This window comes from Gossypium hirsutum, chromosome D13 (assembly GCF_007990345.1).
Source record: "Gossypium hirsutum isolate 1008001.06 chromosome D13, Gossypium_hirsutum_v2.1, whole genome shotgun sequence".
Taxonomy (NCBI): domain Eukaryota; kingdom Viridiplantae; phylum Streptophyta; class Magnoliopsida; order Malvales; family Malvaceae; genus Gossypium; species Gossypium hirsutum.
In genome coordinates this window covers 58,098,174-58,117,964 of record NC_053449.1, presented here as the reverse complement: position 1 = coordinate 58,117,964, position 19,791 = coordinate 58,098,174, and the positions used below count along the sequence as shown (strand labels likewise).

The 19,791-nt window shown below is 33.8% G+C and overlaps 1 protein-coding gene across 2 annotated transcripts; it reads left to right on the top strand.

Moving 5' to 3' along the window:
* Positions 1–15,456: 15,456 nt before the first annotated feature.
* Positions 15,457–19,443, top strand: LOC107888328 (importin subunit alpha). 2 transcript variants are annotated; one of them, XM_016812399.2, is made up of 10 exons: positions 15,457–15,809; positions 16,385–16,481; positions 16,563–16,654; positions 16,738–16,869; positions 17,003–17,188; positions 17,496–17,659; positions 17,759–17,837; positions 18,005–18,133; positions 18,261–18,388; positions 18,486–19,443. In XM_016812399.2, the coding sequence occupies exons 1-10, from the start codon at positions 15,600–15,602 to the stop codon at positions 18,856–18,858; spliced, it is 1,590 nt and encodes a 529-aa protein (XP_016667888.1). In that variant the 5' UTR covers positions 15,457–15,599; the 3' UTR covers positions 18,859–19,443. The 2 variants fall into 2 exon arrangements, with proteins under 2 accessions (XP_016667888.1, XP_016667887.1); XM_016812398.2 differs by having other exon boundaries at positions 16,346–16,481.
* Positions 19,444–19,791: the final 348 nt, after the last annotated feature.

Here is a 19,791-nt window from a genome sequence, read left to right as displayed (position 1 = left end):
GGAGGTATGTCAATAATTTCTTATATTATTTTTTCAGCTAGGTTTTCTCCAAATACTTTTAGGTTCCAGACCCCTTCTTTTGTTATCATGCCTTTAAGCATGCAATCATTTATTGTTCTATTTGGATTTTGAACGTGTCTGAACAACAACCCAACTGTAGGAATCTAGTTGTCTTTCCAATAACAGATTTCCGCTCCAGATCCAACTGACCAACATAGATTTTCTTTTAATAGGAGCCAAATCTTCCCAATTGCTTTCTATAGTGCAGAATAGCTTCTTTGTTCTATACTATTTGGTAGGGTTTCTTTCATTCCATACTTTAATTATAGCACGCACATCTATAAGGCATTTTGGTTGGTAATGAGATTGATACCTAGTTTTAATAAGAAAGATTTATTTTGGTCTTGTAGCCTCTGTAGACCGAGTCCACCGCAGACACGAGGTTGACATATTGTCACCCAATCAACAAGTGTCAACTTTCTACCTCTCGTGTTGGACCCCTAAATGAATTATCTTGCTAGGCGTTCAATTTCATTAACACACCCCTTTTGGAATTTTCATGGACTGCATGAAATAATTAGGAATGGTTAATAGGACCTATTGTACAAGGGTAAATCGACCTGCCATGGATAACTACTTTGCGTCCCAATTGCATAATTTTGTTCGTACCTTTTCAACCAAAAATTGCACCGTAGGTTTGGAGATTCTTTTGTGGTGCAAAGGGATTCCTAATTGTAACACCCCTAACCCGTAACTGTCGCCGGAATAGGTTAAGAGGCATTACTGGACTTTCAACTCAGTTCAGATCAGTAATTCATCAAACATTTAACAAATATCATCTTATACACATTTGACCATTTTAACAACTAAGCCAAATCTCATGGCTTAAGAACATCAAAACACATAACTATACAATAAGCTAAAGTAACCAAAAACATATTCCCATAAACTAGCCTATACATGCCATATTTACACAACTTCCATGAGTTCAAAAGTATCGAGAAGTCGACTGGATAGTGTGATGCTTATCTCCAACGTCGTCCGAATTGAGCTAGCTAACAAACCTCTATAAAACACGAAGAAATAAATTGAGTAAGCATTAAAGCTTAGCAAGTTGATATGTAAATAGTAAGCAATCTGTTAACATGTTTTTACCAATCCTCACAACATTAACTCAAGATAATACAATCAAAATTTCACATAGTTCCACTATTTACTCATGTTCAAGTCAAGCAGTCTACTCGAGTCATAGTCACTAAAATATTTATATCTTGCGCTACGGAACTCCAAATTAAGATCTGCTTGATTTTTCTGAAACTAAACTCACATATCTTCTTACCATAAAATTTTTAGAATTTTTGGTTTAGCCAATAAGTACAGTTAATTCTTCAAAGTCGTCTCTATTCTGCTGTCTGACAGTTCCGACCCTTCTTTTCTAAAAATTAATTATCTCTTAATACGGGATTCAGATGATATTCTCATTTGTTTCTATTGAAAATAGACTCATTAAGAATTTTAATCATGTAAATTCTAACCCATAATTATTTTTATAAAATTTTTGATGATTTTCCAAAGTTAGAATAGGGGATTCTGAAATCATTCTGACCTTATCTCACAAAAATTCAAAATACGAGATTTTTTTGCTTACACCATTTCTTCTATGTGAAACTAGACTCAATAAGCTTTAATTTCATGCTTTATTCAACCTCTAATGCGATTCCCACAATTGTTAGTGATTTTTCAAAATTATACAACTACTGTTGTCTAAAACTGTTTTATTGCAAATTTTACTCTTTCATGATTTCTTTCATACATTTCATATAATTTCGCTCCCAATTCCATACGTCCTTATAACACATATCATATTTCGTCTCATTCTCAATCATATAATAGGTAACAGTATAATGCATGTTGAACCTAATGAAACATCAAAGGATACTCGAGTGACACACACTATGTGCCTTAATCGGTAATCCGTCAATTCATTATCATTTTCACTCTTTCGAGCCTTGATCGGTAAGCTCATTCCGAGCTGAAGAATGATAAGCTCTATCGAGCTGAAACAATAAGCTCATAAGAGCTGATATATCGGTAAGCTCATACAAGCTGTGGTGAGTCCGTAACAAATACAGGAGCTCGACCAAAACGGTAACCCTAGTGAAATGTCACTCGTATCCTACGATTTTCTATAGCTCAAACAGGGCTCGGTATTACTCAATACACTTCAAATTAAGCAATTCAATATCATTTATTTTAACCATTCAATTCACATATATATATACATATTCATTTCATACAATTGCACATAAATGAAAGTTTGATTCTAATTATACGAACTTACCTCGTCACTTGCTCGTATACAGAGATCTACTAATCCGATACTTTTTCTTTTCCTCGATCTAACTCTTTATTTGATCTTTTCAGATCTATATAAATGAATTTAATATCAATTTAACACATATCATATTCAATTCAATCCAACTTACATCTTAGGCAAAAGTACCATTTTGTCCCTATTCTTTTAATTAATTCCAATTTCGTCCCTAAGCTCGGAAAATAAAATTCATGCAATTTAATCCTTATTCCAATCCTAGCCGAATTTTTCATTTAACATTTACAGCCCATGTAATTTATAAAATTCAAAAATTTCCTTGAATTTTACACCTTTACAATTTAATCCCTAAATCACATTTTCATCAAAATTCCTTTAACAAAAGTTGTTTATCTATCAACAACCTTTCTTTTTCTACCATAAAACTTCACAATTCATCTATATTCATCCATGGAAAAATTTTAATACCTCAATAACTTTGCAAATAAATCCTCAAGATAGCTAGATTAGGTAATTACGATCTTGAAAATATAAAAATTACTAAAACGGGACTTGAATACCTACCCAATTAAGCCAAGTAAGCTTGCTTGAACTCTTTTCTCTTAGCTAGAGTTTTCATAAAAACAAATTTGGGAAAGATGATGAAAAAGATGATATTTTCATCATTTAATCAATTATCATCTTTTAAAATCTTTTATTTCCAATTTCATCATTTTCTTTAATTAAATTTCCATGGATGAATCATCATCCTTATCTACTAACTTCTCTTAATGGCCTATTTACCATATAAGGACCTCAAACTTTGAATTCCATAGCTATTTGATACATATAGCTACTAGAACTCAACTTTTGCATTTTATGCAATTTGGTCCTTTTATCAATTAAACATGTAATCGGTAAAATTTTCTTAACAAAATTTTCATACGACATTTTTAACATAATGCAGACCATAAAATAATATTAAAATAATATTCTCTTTGGACTCTTATTTGTGGTCTCAAAACCACTATTCCAATTTCACTGAAAACGGATTGTTACACTAAGTATTTGCCTAATTCTTGTACTTTCTGGTACCCCAAGATTCTACATATTCTATCACTTAAGTCGTCTGCTACGCATTTTGAAAAAAATATATTGGTTTTCCTTGTATTGACACAGTGTCCTGAGAAATTACATAACTGTTCAAGGATATTCTTTAGTAGTATGCCATGCTTGATATCTACTTTTGAAAAAAATCACCAAATCATCTACAAAGAATAGGTGTGACAAAATTGGTCCATTCTTGGATAACTTAATAGGGAGTCAGTCTCTTGAGGCTATGGAAGTTTGGAAGCTATGCCCTAACCATTCCATGCATAATATGAATAAGTAAGGTGATAAAGGGCAACATTGCCTTATTCCTCTTGTAGGTTTGAATTTTTCAGTGGGGACTCCATTCCATAAGACTTGCATGGTGGCCGTTGTAATGGCTGACATAATTACTTTTTGAAGGTAATTTGGTATTCTGGCATCTTGAAGAGATTTGTCAATGAAGTCCTATCGGACTTTATCATGAGCTTTTTCTAAATCAATTTTGATCGACATCCATTTCTTATTTTTTCCACGCATCGAATAAATGACCTCTTAGGCTATGATGACATTGTCTGAGATGTTTCTTTCGGCGATGAATCCTGCTTGTTCTTGTGAGATGATTTTAGAGAAAACTCTTTTAAATTTATTGGCTATTACTTTCATGACTAATTTTTAAAGGACGTTACAAAGGCTTATTGGTCTGAATTGAGATATTTCTTCGGTTTGAGCAATCTTTGGGATTAGGACAAGTAGAGTATTGTTGAGTTCTTGGTCGATGGGACGTCCGTTGAACACCTTTTTGACCCAATCACATACTGCTCCTCTTATATTGTTCCACTGGTTTTGAAAGAAAAAAGCATGATATCCATCGCTTCTGGGTGCCATGTCAAAGAGTGCTGATTTGATTTCTTCATTCATGACCTCTTTTCCAAGAAAAACAGAGTCATTATGCTCTAGAGGAGGAAATTGACTTGGAGGAAGCTCTCCCACTCTGCTTGGCATTTCACCATATAAATTTTGGAAGTAAGTAACAGCTTCTTTTGGTATGACGTCTAGGTCATATAGCCAATCTTTGTTTGAGTTGTGGAGTGCAGTAATGTTATTAATTTTCCTTCTATACATTTGGTTATGAAAAAATTTTGTATTTCTATCTCTTAGTTTGAGCCAATCGCATTTGGATTTTTACTTCCACAGTAATTCTTCATGGTCAAGAACATTCTTCAGTTCCTCTCTAATACTCAGTTCTTTCTGGGTTAGGGAGTTCGAATATGATTTTTCAAGTTTCATTTGTACTGAACTTAAAGCTTTCATTAGTTTTTGTTTGTGACTCCCAATGTGTCCGTAGACATTTTTGTTCTAGTTTTTGATACAAGTAGTGAGTTAATCTAAAGTATTGTACATGTCTCCCCTGTAATGCCAATAGATCTTGACTATGTTGGAAAATTCTTGATGTTGTGCCCATCCAGCAAGAAACCTGAATGGCCTTCCTTTAGAGAGTTTGAATTCCAGATTAGTGTTAACAAACAACGGCCTATGATTTGACTTGATTCGAGTAAAATGTGTTGCTAAACAATGTGGAAAAGATTGGCACCAAGCTGCATTGCCTATTGCTCAATCCAATCTTTCAAAGACTCCTCCTTGTTGCCAAGTAAAAAAGGGCCCTCGAAATCCTAGATCCTGTAGATTTTTGGATTCAACGAATTCTCCAAAGTGTGGGCATCTTTTTTCTATGACGCTACCACACTTTTTGTCTTCTTCAGGGAGAATAGCGTTGAAATCTCCTATTGCCATCCAAGGGGTATTATCGGACGAAGGAGTTGTTTTTAAACCTTCTCATAAACTTTTCCTTTTTGTACTGTTGGGGCTCCCATAGACGATAGCAATTAGAATAGGTTGCAGTAGCCCCCTCATTGTATGTTTTAACAAGAATAAATTGGGGGTGATTTTGGATTATTTCAAGTTTGATTGTTTCTCTCCAACCGATCCAAATTCCACCGAAAAAACCTCTTGCTTCAACTTGATGAGAATGTAGAAAGCCTAATTTAGCGATTATTTCATCCACCTTACTTCCACTTACTTTAGGTTCTAAAAGACCTATAATGTCTGGTCTAAATTCAATATTATATTCTCTAAATATGTGAGTAAATTTAATACTAGCATATCATTGATAGTTCCAAACGAAAAGAGATAAATTGAGTTTAGAATTCATCATAAAATATAAAGAGAATAATACCAGACTTATTGTTGTTGCTGTGTATCGTCCTTACTTCCTTCACGTCTGATTCCTTCCTCATTTGTTTGGTTGAGCAAACCTTGCTTGACCTATTTTTGTAGTGATTCAACCATTGTAGTAATTGATTCGGTCAATGGGACTTTAGGAGTTGTAACTTTGAAGGGGCTCCCTTTATCACGAATAATTCTTTTGAGTAACCAAATCTGGAGTAGCAGAAGTAGTGGGACCGCGTGATGTGTCACGAGAGAGAACTTCAGGACGTAATAACTCATTTGGTCTACTTGAAAGCACAGAAGATGGGAACGAAGACTGCACAACAGGAACATGCATGGAAACACACTCATTCGACATATTAGAATACAAAGATTTTGCAAGATATAAAAATCGATTTTCATAAAAAAAACAACATGCCAAGAAATAACAATTTTACCATCCGGCGTAAGACATTGATATCCTTTATGTTGAGAACTATATCCCAAAAAACGTGCATGGTTGAGATAGAAATTCCAACTTATGATGTTGAAAAGGATGGAAATAAGGGAAGCAACTGCACTCAAATACTCGCAGATGATCATAAGAAGGATCATTGTCATAAAGTACCATGTATGGATATTTATCCTTTAAGACTGAGGTGGGTAGTTTGTTTATTTAATGCACTGTACAAGCAAAGGCGTATCCCTAGAATTTCAATGGCAGATTTGCTTGAGCAAAAAGCATAAAACTGACCTCAATAATATGTCGATGTTTTTGTTCATTTGCTTGAGCAAAAAGCATAAAACTGACCTCAACAATATGTCGATGTTTCCGTTCTGCTACTCTATTTTGTTCAGATGTATGCGGACACGAAACCTGATGAACAATACCATGTTGAGCAAGCACAGATGTGAACGTGAGATACTCATCACCCAATAATTTTGAAACTGCTTAATATCCTTCCTAAATTGAGTTTTGACCATCTTCTAAAACTGAGTAAAACACTCAATGGCTCGAGATTTTTTCTGAATGAAAAACAGCCAAGTGAAATGACTAAACATATCAACAAATGATACATAGTACCAATTATTACCACATCCAACAGAAGCAAGCCACCATAAGTCTGATACAACCAATTCAAACGAGCAAGTATATTCAGTAGTAAAATTAGAAAACAATAATTTGTAGGATTTGCCTTTCCGACAAGCAGTGCATATAGAACCAAGGGATTTTTTATGAGAAACAATATGACATTTATTTAAAATGGACTGAACGATTCGAGGCAGAGGGATTGTAACAGCCCGATTCTAGGCCTAGTCAGAACAGTAGTTTCGGGACCACAAATCCGACGAGGGAAAATATTATTGTCATTATATTTTTATGGTCTATAATTTCATTCAAAATTTCGTTCAAAAATTTCGATGTTTGGGCACTCAATTTAGTCAAAAGGACTAAATTGTAAAAAGTGCAAAAGTTGAGTTCTACATGTTAGAAGTGTCCAATTGTTATGAAATTATAAATTGGGGGTCCGTATATGGTAATTATACCATTAGTTAATTGATGGACAAAAATAGACATAAGAAATGGGTGAAATAGATTTTTTTAATGGGGGCATTTTAGTCCTTTAGTAATAAAAAGAATTAAAAAGGGAAAAAGATGGCAAAATGTGCTCATCTTCTTCATGGTGAACGAAATCAGCAAGGGGGAAGCCATAGTTAGGGTTTTTAAGCTTCCAAGCTCAATAGTAAGTGATTCCAAGCCTCGTTTTTAATGTTCTTTACGTTTTTGGAGTCCCGGTAGCTTAATTTAGCTTATTCTAGCTCATATTTGGAAAAATATCCATAGGTGAAATGTGTTTATTTTTCTGTTTTATGGTAGAATATGAAGCTAGAAATTATGTTAAACAACTTTTGCTAAGCGATTTTAAGCGAAAACGGGTAAATTGACATAATCGATAAAAATAATTAATGTTCAAAAGTGTGTGTTAGAGTGAGAATTTGATGTTTTCATAGAAGGTAAAAATGTTCAGCATGTCATAAAACATAAGTGAAATTTAATTTCCGAGCTTGGGGACAAAAATGTAAATATGCAAAAGTTTGGGGGAAAATTGAAATTTTTCAAAAAGTTGAGGGGAGGACTATTTTAATAAATGTGAACATTTAATGAGTTAAATTTGCTATTATAGATCAAGAAAGATGAGAAGATAATCTCAAATGGGAAAAAGAGAAGGTCGTGGAGTAAATTACAAAATTACAATATTTTGCACCGAGATAAGTAAACATGTGAATTAATGCATTATTTTGATATTATTCAATATATGTTGAGATTTAATTGAACATAGAATAAATACTTGGTATAGATACTAAAAATGTGGTTAAGTTGGGAAAGGTGGTAAAGTGTTGAAAAACACGGTTTTCTGTTGAACACTCGGAATAAGCCGGAGTACATTGAATATAAAGGGGGTTGCTAAGTGCTGATTTCCCGAATCATTGGTGGTTGCTAACTGCTGATTCCACCGTATTTTAAATGTGAAGGGGGTTGCTAAGTGCTGATTCCCCCAAGGGGTTGCTAAGTGCTGATTCCCCGACTCATTGGTGGTTGCTAAGTGCTAATCCCACCGTATCTTAAATGTGAAAGGGGTTGCTAAGTGCTGATTCCCCGAATCACTAGTGGTTGCTAAGTGCTGAATCCACCGATAACAGACAACATTCCGAGTGTTCAACAGGGGAAAATTGGAAAGGTGAATATATATAAGGTGGACGAGAATATGTGAGGGATATTGGGTTTAATACTTAATCAACCCATGTGTGAGGTAGAAGGAAACATCAAACCTACAAAAGAGAAAATTTAAATACAAAACTGTTGTGAACAACAACAGTTGGGAAACTTTGAAAAATCACTATAAATGGTGGAAAATGAATTAAAAGTTTAATAATATATGAAATTTAAGCTAAATGAGTCTATTTTCATATGAAATAAAAATGGGAATCAAAAGAGTTGTATATTTGGGGATATTTGAATTTTATTGAGACAGGGTTGAACTGATCTCGAAATCCCCTATTCCAACTTTGGAAAATCACCAAAAATTGTAAAAAAATAATTATGGCTTAGAATTTACATGCTTGGATTCCTTAATGAGTCTATTTTTAATATAAAGAAACAAGAACATTGTTTGAATTTTTTACATGGAGATAAGTAAATTTTAGTAAGGAGAGGTCAGAATTGTCAGGAAGTGAAATAGGGGAAGGTTTAAAGAATAAACTGTACTAATTGGCTAAACCAAAAATTCTGAAAATTTTATGGTGGAAAGGTATATGAGTCTAGTTTTGGAAAAAATTTACGAAGGTTAATTTGGAGCCCTGTAGCTCCAGATAAAAATAAATTGGCGACTGTGATGCAGAAAAACAGCTTGCTGGAAATTGAGCAAACAATGAAATTTATGTGTGATAAAAATTATGTCACTATGTAATCTTGTGAAAAATTTATTTACTTGTCATATGTTTACTTACTAAGCTATATTCTTACTCGTTTGTATTTTCCCCTGATTATAGTGACATCAGCCAGTTCGGAACTTGGACGAATTCAGGAAATCATCCACACTATCATCAACTTTTTGGGTATTTTGGCAATCAACACTTTTGAAACATGGCATGTATAGATGACTTTATGTAATGTGGTATAAATATGTATATATAGTATTGTTCGGTTTAATAGGTTGGTGTTTATTAATGGATAAATTGTGTATACACATATATATCTGCAATTGGTTGAAATGTTGAAATCGTTTGAAATTGTGTTTTGAAAACTTGCAGGGGGTTTTATGTAAAAATAAGCAGAAATGCTGCCGAAATTTTTTTATAAAAAAAATTAGTAATACCTCATACTCTATTCCGTCAAGGAATATGGGTAAGGGGTGTTACAGGGATGACCAAGCCGACGATGCTATAGTTCAAAAACCACACACCCCACAGAGCTTGACTTAACTCCAATATTATGAATGGAAGGATACACTGATTGTAGATAGCAACCACAATGCAAGAAACTTATCCTGTTGATGAAACAAAGAAGCATCAAGATTTAACACCATATGTCCATCTTGAGTTGGCATAAAACGAGGTGGAAACGAAAGAGATCCATCAACAAAATCAGTAAGTTCATATCCTTCTAGAATTAGCCAAATGTATTGCTGCCATTGTATAAAATTGCCTTCATCTAGTTTAACCGTATCATGCTTAGGAAAACACTGCATTAAACGAGTCTTACCAACTCAAGCGAGTCGAAGGAGTCGGATCACGCACAGGTGGAGGAGTGGCATTGGTGGTAGAGACATAATTCACGGACTGAGCCATGAGAATGCAACAAGAAGATGTGACCAAGATCTTAGGCAAAAGATACCATGAAAGTGAATATGAAAGCGATTATGAAAGTTACACTGGTAAAACGAATATTTTTACACACTGAATCTTTAGTGTATTATCCATAATTTTGATTATTGTTGATACATGTAATTATACTAAGGTATAGGACCTCAACTAATATTAACTGAACATTAACAACCTACTAACAAATTGAATTGCCTAACTGACTTGTAGCTTCTTTGATATACTCTAACAGGGCCCCTATATTATCCTCAAATCATGGATTTAGTCCTTGTACTATCTTAAAGGATATCCATTTATTACTGCAATGATGTATGTTTTTTTTATGTAGAACGCCATGGTTCAGTCGGTCAGAAAATATTTGGTGTGATCACAACACAAGTGAGGGAAATAGTGGAAGATGACAGCAGGTTTACATTCCTTTACTGTAACATTACAGGTTCAGGCAACAATACAATGTACATTTCTCATGCATGGAAGCCAAGACTTAGAGTCATATTTGCTTTTACAAATTTTGATGGATGAAAGCAAATATGACTTTAAGTCTCAGCTTCCATACACGTATATATAAAAGTTTTATTGATGTCAAATACTAAGCCATATCTACACATACACACACATATATAAAAGTTTCATTGATATCCAATACTAAGCCATATCTATACACTTATATATAAAAGTAAGGTGACACTTATATATAGAAAGAATGTAACACATGACACATCAACCATTTTCCCTTTTTTTTTTTTGCATTTTACAAAAAGGTTAAATATCAGTTTTAATCCCTCTAATATGTCTAAATTTAATATTTAATTTATTATTTAAATTGTAATTTGGTCTTATATTTTATGATGTTATTAATTAGTCCAAATAGGTAATAAATTTAATTTTTCGATTAAAACATTTCGTGATTATATATAATTTTTTACCCCAAAAGTCTAAAAGTTTAACACATGGCTCTACATTTCTTTTAAGTTTGTGTCGCTTTTTTTACATTATAAGACAATTGTCAGATTTTAATTTTAGCCTCTAATCTATGTTGAAACTTGAGATTTGTTGAATAATTTTGTCTCGTATCTCGTCAATAGAAGCATTCAGGTAATTATACTATTGCACCTCGTAACCTGATCCCATTGTTTTGTCTTGACTCCATCGTTCCTAGGACTGACATTCCGTGTTGGCTCCAGGCCTGTTAGACACATGTTTCGCCTTGGGTCACCTGCAGTGTATACGATCCTCTCTGTTCTTGGAACTAACATTCTGAGCGGGCTTTAAGCCCACTGGACACGTGTTTCACTCTGGGTCACCTGCATAACATATGATCTCCATTCTGTAAGTACCTTGGGCCTTTAGCGAGCACATTGGGCTTTTAGCGGACTGGACTGTGATCCTCACCCGATTTGTGCGAGCTGGATCTGCGAGCTAGATCAACAAACTCCCATGTTGTCCCCTCGTGGTTCGTTTCGCACTCAATCATTTGGTGGGACATATTTGGGTCACGTGTAGCTAACTCGGGTATTATCTAAGAATCGGGTATTAGTCGAGAAGTCCCCCTTATTGGGGTTAAGAAGTATTATAAAGTGGCACTCCTTAGGACCATTATTTCGAATTTATTATAGATTGTGGATACATGTTGGACGTTTGAATCTGATGTGTGCTTCGCCACGTGTTCGGACGGATCATGCTCCCATGTATCTAACCATTGGAACTTCTCGGCTATTTGAACCATCAAGACACGGGGAAATTTTCCTTTAAAAGAGGGGTTTTTCGGAGCTCTTATATTTACACTTACTCACTTTTAAAATCAGAATCAACTAAAGATCTTTCTCAAGGTAAAATTTTTTTCTTTGCCTTTTTCTTTTCTTTCCTTCATCGAATATGCCTAGAATGAGAGGAGCTGGCGGCCGATTATTGCCCCTTTGTCCACTGCGAGATCGTGTTTCTAAGACCTCTGTCGAGGCTAAAGTTTTTCCCTATACTATAAAGTATAAAGAAATGAGATGGAGTTTGCGTGCGCGAGTGATCGAGATTCCTCATTTCGCATCTGAGTTTTCTATTCTCGAGGGGGAGCATAGCCTTAGCGACACAAGCGACGATGGTTTCCTGCTTCCCCTTCACGTCTTGGAGGTTGGGTTTTATCTATAAAAGTAGAGAGACCAAATAATGTTGAAAATTAAATTATATAAATTAAATCTCAAGTTTCAACATAGTTTAGAGGTCAAAATTAAAATTTGACAATTGTCTTATAATATAAAAAAAGTGACACAAACCTAAAAGAAATGCAGAGCCATGTGTCAAACTCTAAGCCTTTTGGGGTAAAAAATTATATATAACCATAAAATGTTTTAATCGAAAAATAAATGTTATTACTTGTTTGGACTAATTAATAACATTATAAAAATATAATATCAAATTAAAATAAAAATAATAAATTAAATATAAAATTTTGACATATTAGAAGGACTAAAACTGGCATTTAACCTTTTTGTAAAATGCAAAAAAAAAAAGAGGAAAAATGGTTAATGTGCCACGTATTACCTTCATTTTATATTTAAGTGTATAGATATGACTTAGTATTTGATATTAGTGAAACTTTTATATATGTGTATAGAAAGGGAAGCGACCATCGTTAATGGATTCAAGTGCACCCTTTAGACTCCATCCTAGTTCAAGTTTATCATACTAAAGTATTTTTTTTTGCTTTGAATTTTTTTTAAATATATATGATTTCAAATTTATGTGCTCTAACATGGAATTAGTTATACTGTAACAAAATTTAAATTTCACATGTTTAAGTTTTTAATTTAACTCGAAAAATTTCACTCGATTTCGACTCGACTTAAATCAATTTCTCTTGACTTGATTCGAAAAAAAATTTCAAATCGAATTAGGATGATAAAACAAGACTTGTCAACTTGATTAAGTAGAAATTTTTCACTCAATTCGATCAAACGCTCACCTCTACCCTCGGATATGCCCAAGATAGTGTTTAATGGGACGACGAAGTAGTTTGGTATGGTGAATAGTGTGACAGTGGTGGTGGAAAGCGACTACTTCATGGCTACCAACATTGCCTTTATGGTAACTAACGTTTCCATTTATTATAAGTTTTCTCGTATTAATTTATAATACTATAAATGAATTGAGTGTTATATTATTAGGTTTGTTATTGAATCTTGGGAGGGTTTCATGGTCCTTTCATGGCTTGTTTTTGTTACAGAATTCAGCTGAGATGTCAGATGGTATAAAAATCTTGGCATAGACAATCGCCATGAGAATATCAGGGGACAACACAACCTTCTATAACTGCAAGTTCATAGGGTTTCAAGATACATTGTGTGATGATAGATCGTGATTTGAATCTACCGGAGGATAATCGAGGAAAAGACAAAATTGTGAAATAGTCCTTGATGTTTTGTTTGTTTGTTGTTTTTGTCAGGTAAGTTCATATGGAACTTACTATGTTAATTCTTTTAATGTTTGTAATGTTTTATTTTGCTTGTTATTTGAGTTGATGTGAATATAATGATATTCGACATTGAAGGGACTAAATTGTAAAGTATTGTATATGTGACATTTATAAACATATATGAAGTATTGAACGAATACAAAATGTTTTATGATGGATGATATGTACATGACGACACTGCAGTGATTTAAATGTTACGAATACAGTATTAATGCCCGTGTGAAATTAGTAAACAATTAGGTTACGATTGACATTCCAATAGGGTTATTCGCGTGCTTGTATGAGTTCAGCACTTCGGTGCTCTCTCCTTAGCACTTTAGTGCTCTTTGGTGTCTCATCAATTTGGCATCCAATCAACACACCAATTTGATACCCAGTACCTTATCGGAATGCCTGAAGTAAATAGATTGCGTCCAATGCTCATCGATATAACCGAAATTATTTACTATTTATTATTAATTATACATTGTATTAAAATATAAATCTAACACTAATAAAATGTAATAAATACGATTTAAAAAAATATATAACATATAATAATATTAAAAACCAAATATGGTTATTTACTTTACCAAACTTTAAAATATTTGTTCACATTTATATTTCTAAAACCACATTGGTAATATTTTAGTAATATATATTTTTAAATCAGATTACTATAGTTATTCTTTTAAAAAAATTTCAAAGTATGAAAATTAAATTTCTAACTTTATTACATTATTTATTTAAATATTTAAATAATAAAATTTTAATTTAATTTATGTTTTATAAATTTTATATATATTCATAATAAAAAAATATTAATTTTTAATAAAATATTTATATGAATATTTAAATTTTTTTAAAATAATACAGTACATAATAATATTAAAAACTATGAAAAACTTGAATCCAATTCATTTATATATATTTTAATAATAATGGAATTATAATTATTTAAGTATTATGATTTTTAATATTATTTTTTGATATTCGATAATTTTACTATTATTTAATTTTAATGATATTTACATAATTGTGAAATATTATATCAAAGACAATAAAATATTAAAGTAATGATTCTTTTTAGATAAAATTTTGACTTAATGACAAGTTATTTTATCTAATAACTTAATATTTTTTGTCGGTTGTTACCCACTTTTTTTATTACTTTTAAAATGTTATTTTATTGTCTCAACTATTCTTTAGAATTAATGGATTTTTATTATAAATTAGACTAATTCTCATTTAATTAGCAAATATATATTTTAAAAATCATAAAATATATTTTTTAATAAATTTTAAAAATAAACACGTAAAATCATATGCACTGCACGTGACAGATAAATTAGTATAAATAAATATAACACTTATTACACTCTCAAAAAAGGTCCAAGATATTATATCAAATAATTTCTTTAAAACTTTTAATAGGACTCAAAAGAGTCCAATCTCCCGATGAGAATTCTACAGTGTAGTGTAGTGCTTACACCGCACAACAGCTTTGCCATCCAAACACATTTTAGAATTGCGACCAGATAGATTTTTATAGTAACCACATTGCATCGACATTAAACGAGCATCTAAAGGAGCTTTTAGTCTATGACGGTTTCGTTGTCATTGTGACATCTTTGATAGTGCTGCTTTTCCACTTTTTCCCCCTGGGTTTTGTTTGTGCCCCTTGGCAAGCTAAGGTTCTAAGGAGCAGTGTTGGTAGCTCTGATGTTTGGGTTTGAGTTTCAATTGGCATGAGTGGTTGAAAGCTATTTTTTGGATCATGACTTCTCTCATTGCTCAAACTTGCGCTGACTTCTACTTAGGTTCAAAACATTATGGGTTGGGCTTATGAATGGACTTGCTTTCGTTTGATTTGGGTCTTTACTTTTGGGCCCTATCCGACTGTGTAGCATTTTTACCAATTACTGGGAAATGGTAGGATTGTAATTATGTCCCAATCCACGACCATTTTTTAGAAATCGATTTCCGCTACAATCTTATATAAACCCTCTCTCCCTCCTCTCTTCTTAAAATCGATCAAAAATCTAAACCAAACCTTCAGAAAGATTTTTCTGTTCCTCTGGGATATTCAGTGAAGAAGGAAAATAGTGTTTTGTATTCCGATTCTCTTTTAAATTATAGTTTTGTTCCAGAAAATCGGAGAAGATGTCATTGAGACCAAACTCGAGGACGGAGGTTCGAAGGAACAGGTACAAGGTGGCGGTGGACGCTGAGGAAGGAAGGCGGAGGAGGGAGGATAACATGGTGGAGATTAGGAAGAATCGCCGTGAAGAGAGTTTGCAGAAGAAGCGACGTGAAGGGCTTCAAGCGCAGCCAATGCCTGCTTCTCTTCACTCCTCTGCCGTTGAGAAAAAGGTCGATTTTCAATTGTTCTATTTTTCTCGTTTCTTTTTCAGTATTCATAAATTGCTTTAAGTTGTTGAAGCTTGCTTATTCAGAGATTTTTCGGTTTTTAATTAATCTTATCGGATTAGGATTATGGTAGGTTTTTAAAATTTAGAGAATTTTGCATATATTAGGTTTCGATTGTGTTGATGAGGTCATATATATATATATAGATGCTTTTTGGTGTATTTTCGTTGATTTGATTGGGAACTCTGTTGTTGTTTAAACGTTTTGGTAGACAGTAACATGAGTTGTCGAATAAGCAATTCATTTTATTTTTTTCTCGTATTAAGCTTAAAGATTATGTAGCTAGTTATCTTATATTCTACAACAAATATTCGGGGTTGGTTTTTGAATTCTCAAATTAGTGCTTCTTAATTTGTTTTTAATTAATTAGAGTTGTAAAAAGGGGTTTCCTCTTTCAATTTATTTCAAAGCAAAATGTTTTTAGTAATTGGCAGCATGTTCCATGAAATTTGCTTTTGTCATGGTTTACCCTATTACAGTTAATTGCATTGGATTGTTCTGATCCTGTTCAACTGCAGTTGGAAAATTTGCCAGCCATGGTTGCTGGTGTCTGGGCTGACGATAGTAATATGCAGCTTGAGGCAACCTCACAGTTTAGGAAGTTGCTTTCAATTGGTTAGAATTTAATCACGTAATAATTTTGTTTGGTAGTGATAAAAATTCTGAACTAATAATATCTTTTGTTATTTATCCCAGAACGCAGCCCACCTATTGACCAAGTGATACAAGCAGGAGTTGTTCCTCGCTTCATTGAATTCCTTGCGAGGGATGATTTCCCACAGCTTCAGGTTGGATTTCTTGTTAACTTCAACATTATTTTATGACTTCAAATTTCTAGATGTAAGATTCTTACTGATTTCATATTTCTTAGTTTGAGGCAGCTTGGGCCCTAACTAATATTGCTTCTGGGACATCTGAGAACACAAAGGTGGTAATTGATCATGGGGCTGTTCCTATATTTGTGAAATTGCTTGCTTCACCAAGTGATGATGTTCGTGAGCAGGTAAGTATATGGAACGCATTTAGCATAGTTTTGATCGACAGAATTAAGAAGTGTGCACAATGAACTTTACTAGGCAAAAGCTAGAATGAAATATTATATACAATCTTATTCTCTTTTCACTCTGAATGTTCAGGCTGTCTGGGCACTGGGAAATGTTGCTGGAGATTCTCCTAGATGTCGTGACCTGGTTCTTAGTCATGGTGCTTTGCTTCCTTTGTTGGCACAGTTAAATGAGCATGTTAAACTTTCTATGCTGAGGAATGCAACATGGACTCTCTCAAACTTTTGTCGGGGAAAGCCCCAGCCTCCCTTTGATCTGGTTTGACCCTCTTTCCCTCCTTTTCTTGGGGAATTGTTGTGGGTTTAACAAGGATTCCCAAGTCTGTTGATGTGATATTGACTTACAATGCCAAATCATTGTCCTTTGGCGGCCTTTGAAATCTGAGATAGTGGATTGCATGTTGGATCATGAAAATTATGCTTTGCAATAGATTGCTAAGTGTACTAGGAATTGAGGTGTTGCACATCTCTAATATCAAGTATTAGTTTTGAACCACAAATACGTATGCAACCAGTCTTGGGTTTGAATTATCTATCTTATTGCTTTTCCTTTATTAATTGTTCAGGTTAAACCTGCACTTCCTGCATTGACACACCTTATTCATTCGAATGATGAAGAAGTCTTAACTGATGCATGTTGGGCGCTCTCATATCTTTCTGATGGTACAAATGACAAAATCCAAGCTGTTATAGAAGCAGGTGTTTGTGGGCGTCTGGTGGAGCTCTTGATGTGAGTTAGATTTTTGCTGCTGATTGAGTCTCATTCTTTTTGTCTGTGATTAAATTTTATTTTGTTTGCTTCTAAATCTAAAATTCTTGGTTTTCACAGGCACCCATCTCCTTCAGTGCTAATACCTGCTCTTCGCACAGTTGGAAATATTGTCACAGGAGATGATGGTCAAACCCAGGTATCAACCACTTTCTAGGTTGTCTTTTAAAGATCTTTCTAGGAATATAAGTCTCCTGCCATTTAGTCAAGATTTTTTGAATTTAGTTGCTAAAGGTAATCTTTTTGCTTATATGGTATAACCATTTTGTCTTTTCTCATTTCTGGGAAAATCTTTTTGGCACACAGTGTATTATCAATCATCAAGTGTTGCCATGCCTTCTAAACCTCTTGACAAATAATTTCAAAAAGAGCATCAAGAAGGAAGCTTGTTGGACAATCTCAAATATCACAGCTGGAAATAAGGAGCAGATACAGGTAAAATTTGGAACTGTATCACTTTCTTGTTGCCTTTATATTTATCTTGTTTTATCGCTTTTGGATCTGTGGTTTTGTCTGTAGTATTTATGACAAGAAATGGTGTGTAATGATATGGATTTTACAGGCTGTAATTGAAGCTAATATTATATCTCCACTGGTTCATCTGCTTCAAAATGCTGAATTTGATATCAAGAAAGAAGCGGCATGGGCCATCTCAAATGCCACATCTGGTGGTACTCATGATCAGATCAAGTATGAAAACTATTATCATCTTAGTTGTTTGGAATAATTTCTTGGTAAAGAATTAAATGATAAACTAGTTCTCATTTGGGCATGTCATGTGTTTCAGATTCCTTGTTAGTCAAGGTTGTATAAAGCCATTGTGTGATCTTCTTAACTGCCCTGATCCAAGGATTGTAACAGTCTGTTTAGAAGGGCTTGAAAACATTTTGAAGGTAGGAGAAGCTGATAAGAACCTGGGCACTACCGGAGGAGTGAATCTCTATGCACAAATGATTGATGATGCTGAGGGTCTGGAGAAGATCGAGAATTTACAGTCCCACGATAACACTGAGATTTATGAAAAGGCTGTGAAAGTTCTCGAGACATATTGGTTGGAGGAGGAGGATGAGACAATGCCGCCAGGTGATGCCTCTCAAACAGGGTTTCATTTTGGCGGGGGTGAGCTTCCTGTTCCTTCAGGGGGATTCAATTTCAGCTAGAGGTATGTAGTGCTGCTGTTTGCATGCATTTGTTTTTGTGTTGGTGCACTAGTGGGAGCGTGTTATGTCGTTTGAGATGGGACTGCATATCTGACTACCATTTGTATGCTTTTGAGCTATAAAAGCTGTTAGTCTTCCAGGATTTATCTGGTCCAGTATTGAAGTCCTTATGGAGATGATGGGACAATAGTTTTGGGGAGGGGGTGTTCCAGTTGAGGCATCTAGTCTTTGGGTTGTGTCCACAGTCGGGTATGGTCGAAGGTACAGTGTGAATGGTAGTGGGCTGGCGTAGGTTAACAGCACAGCCAGGTTCATATTATGCATGAAGTGGGAATGGAGACAGAATAGAGCTTGGACAGTAAATTGAGGAACCCAGACTGAGTCTATATTTAATGGTCGTAAAACAAATATATTGTGTCTTTGCAATTTGCAAAAGCTTGGTTTGATGATTTTGGCATATGCCCAGAGCAGTTATGATTCACAGGGGAATATGCTTTTGTAACTATGTAAATCCGAACGACTCCAGTTAGATTGTTTTATATGTTGCTTTGAAGTGGAAATAGACATATATAATTGTTGGTTTGATATTTCTTTTCATTTTAGCTTTATTGAAAGAAAATGTTATTTTCCGGAACGGCTCCAATCAAGCTTGATATGGGTTGTGAGAAGTGGAATTTACTTTTAAATATGAGCTTGCTTTTAGGCTAAAATTAAGTCGGTTTATTTAACTAGTTTTAAATGAAAGTTTGTTTATTTTGGGTGTCACAAATAATTGCATAAAAGTGTAGTATTAGGTACTGACATTATTAGTTGGTATGCCCTCTAATTATAAATGATTTTTAGGTGTTATGTCCATAATTATAAAGAAGTTCGTAAGTAAGTCGATGTTTCAACTACATTTCATTTAAAAGATTTTATTAATTACAAAAATAA

Bases quoted from the DNA above. Each gene is read 5' to 3' on its own strand.
- LOC107888328 (XM_016812398.2), top strand. From the start codon at position 15,600: ATGTCATTGAGACCAAACTCGAGGACGGAGGTTCGAAGGAACAGGTAC. The intron at 16,482-16,562 runs GTTAGAATTTAA...TATTTATCCCAG, and splicing joins TAGGAAGTTGCTTTCAATTG to AACGCAGCCCACCTATTGAC. The intron at 18,134-18,260 runs GTAAAATTTGGA...TGGATTTTACAG, and splicing joins GAAATAAGGAGCAGATACAG to GCTGTAATTGAAGCTAATAT.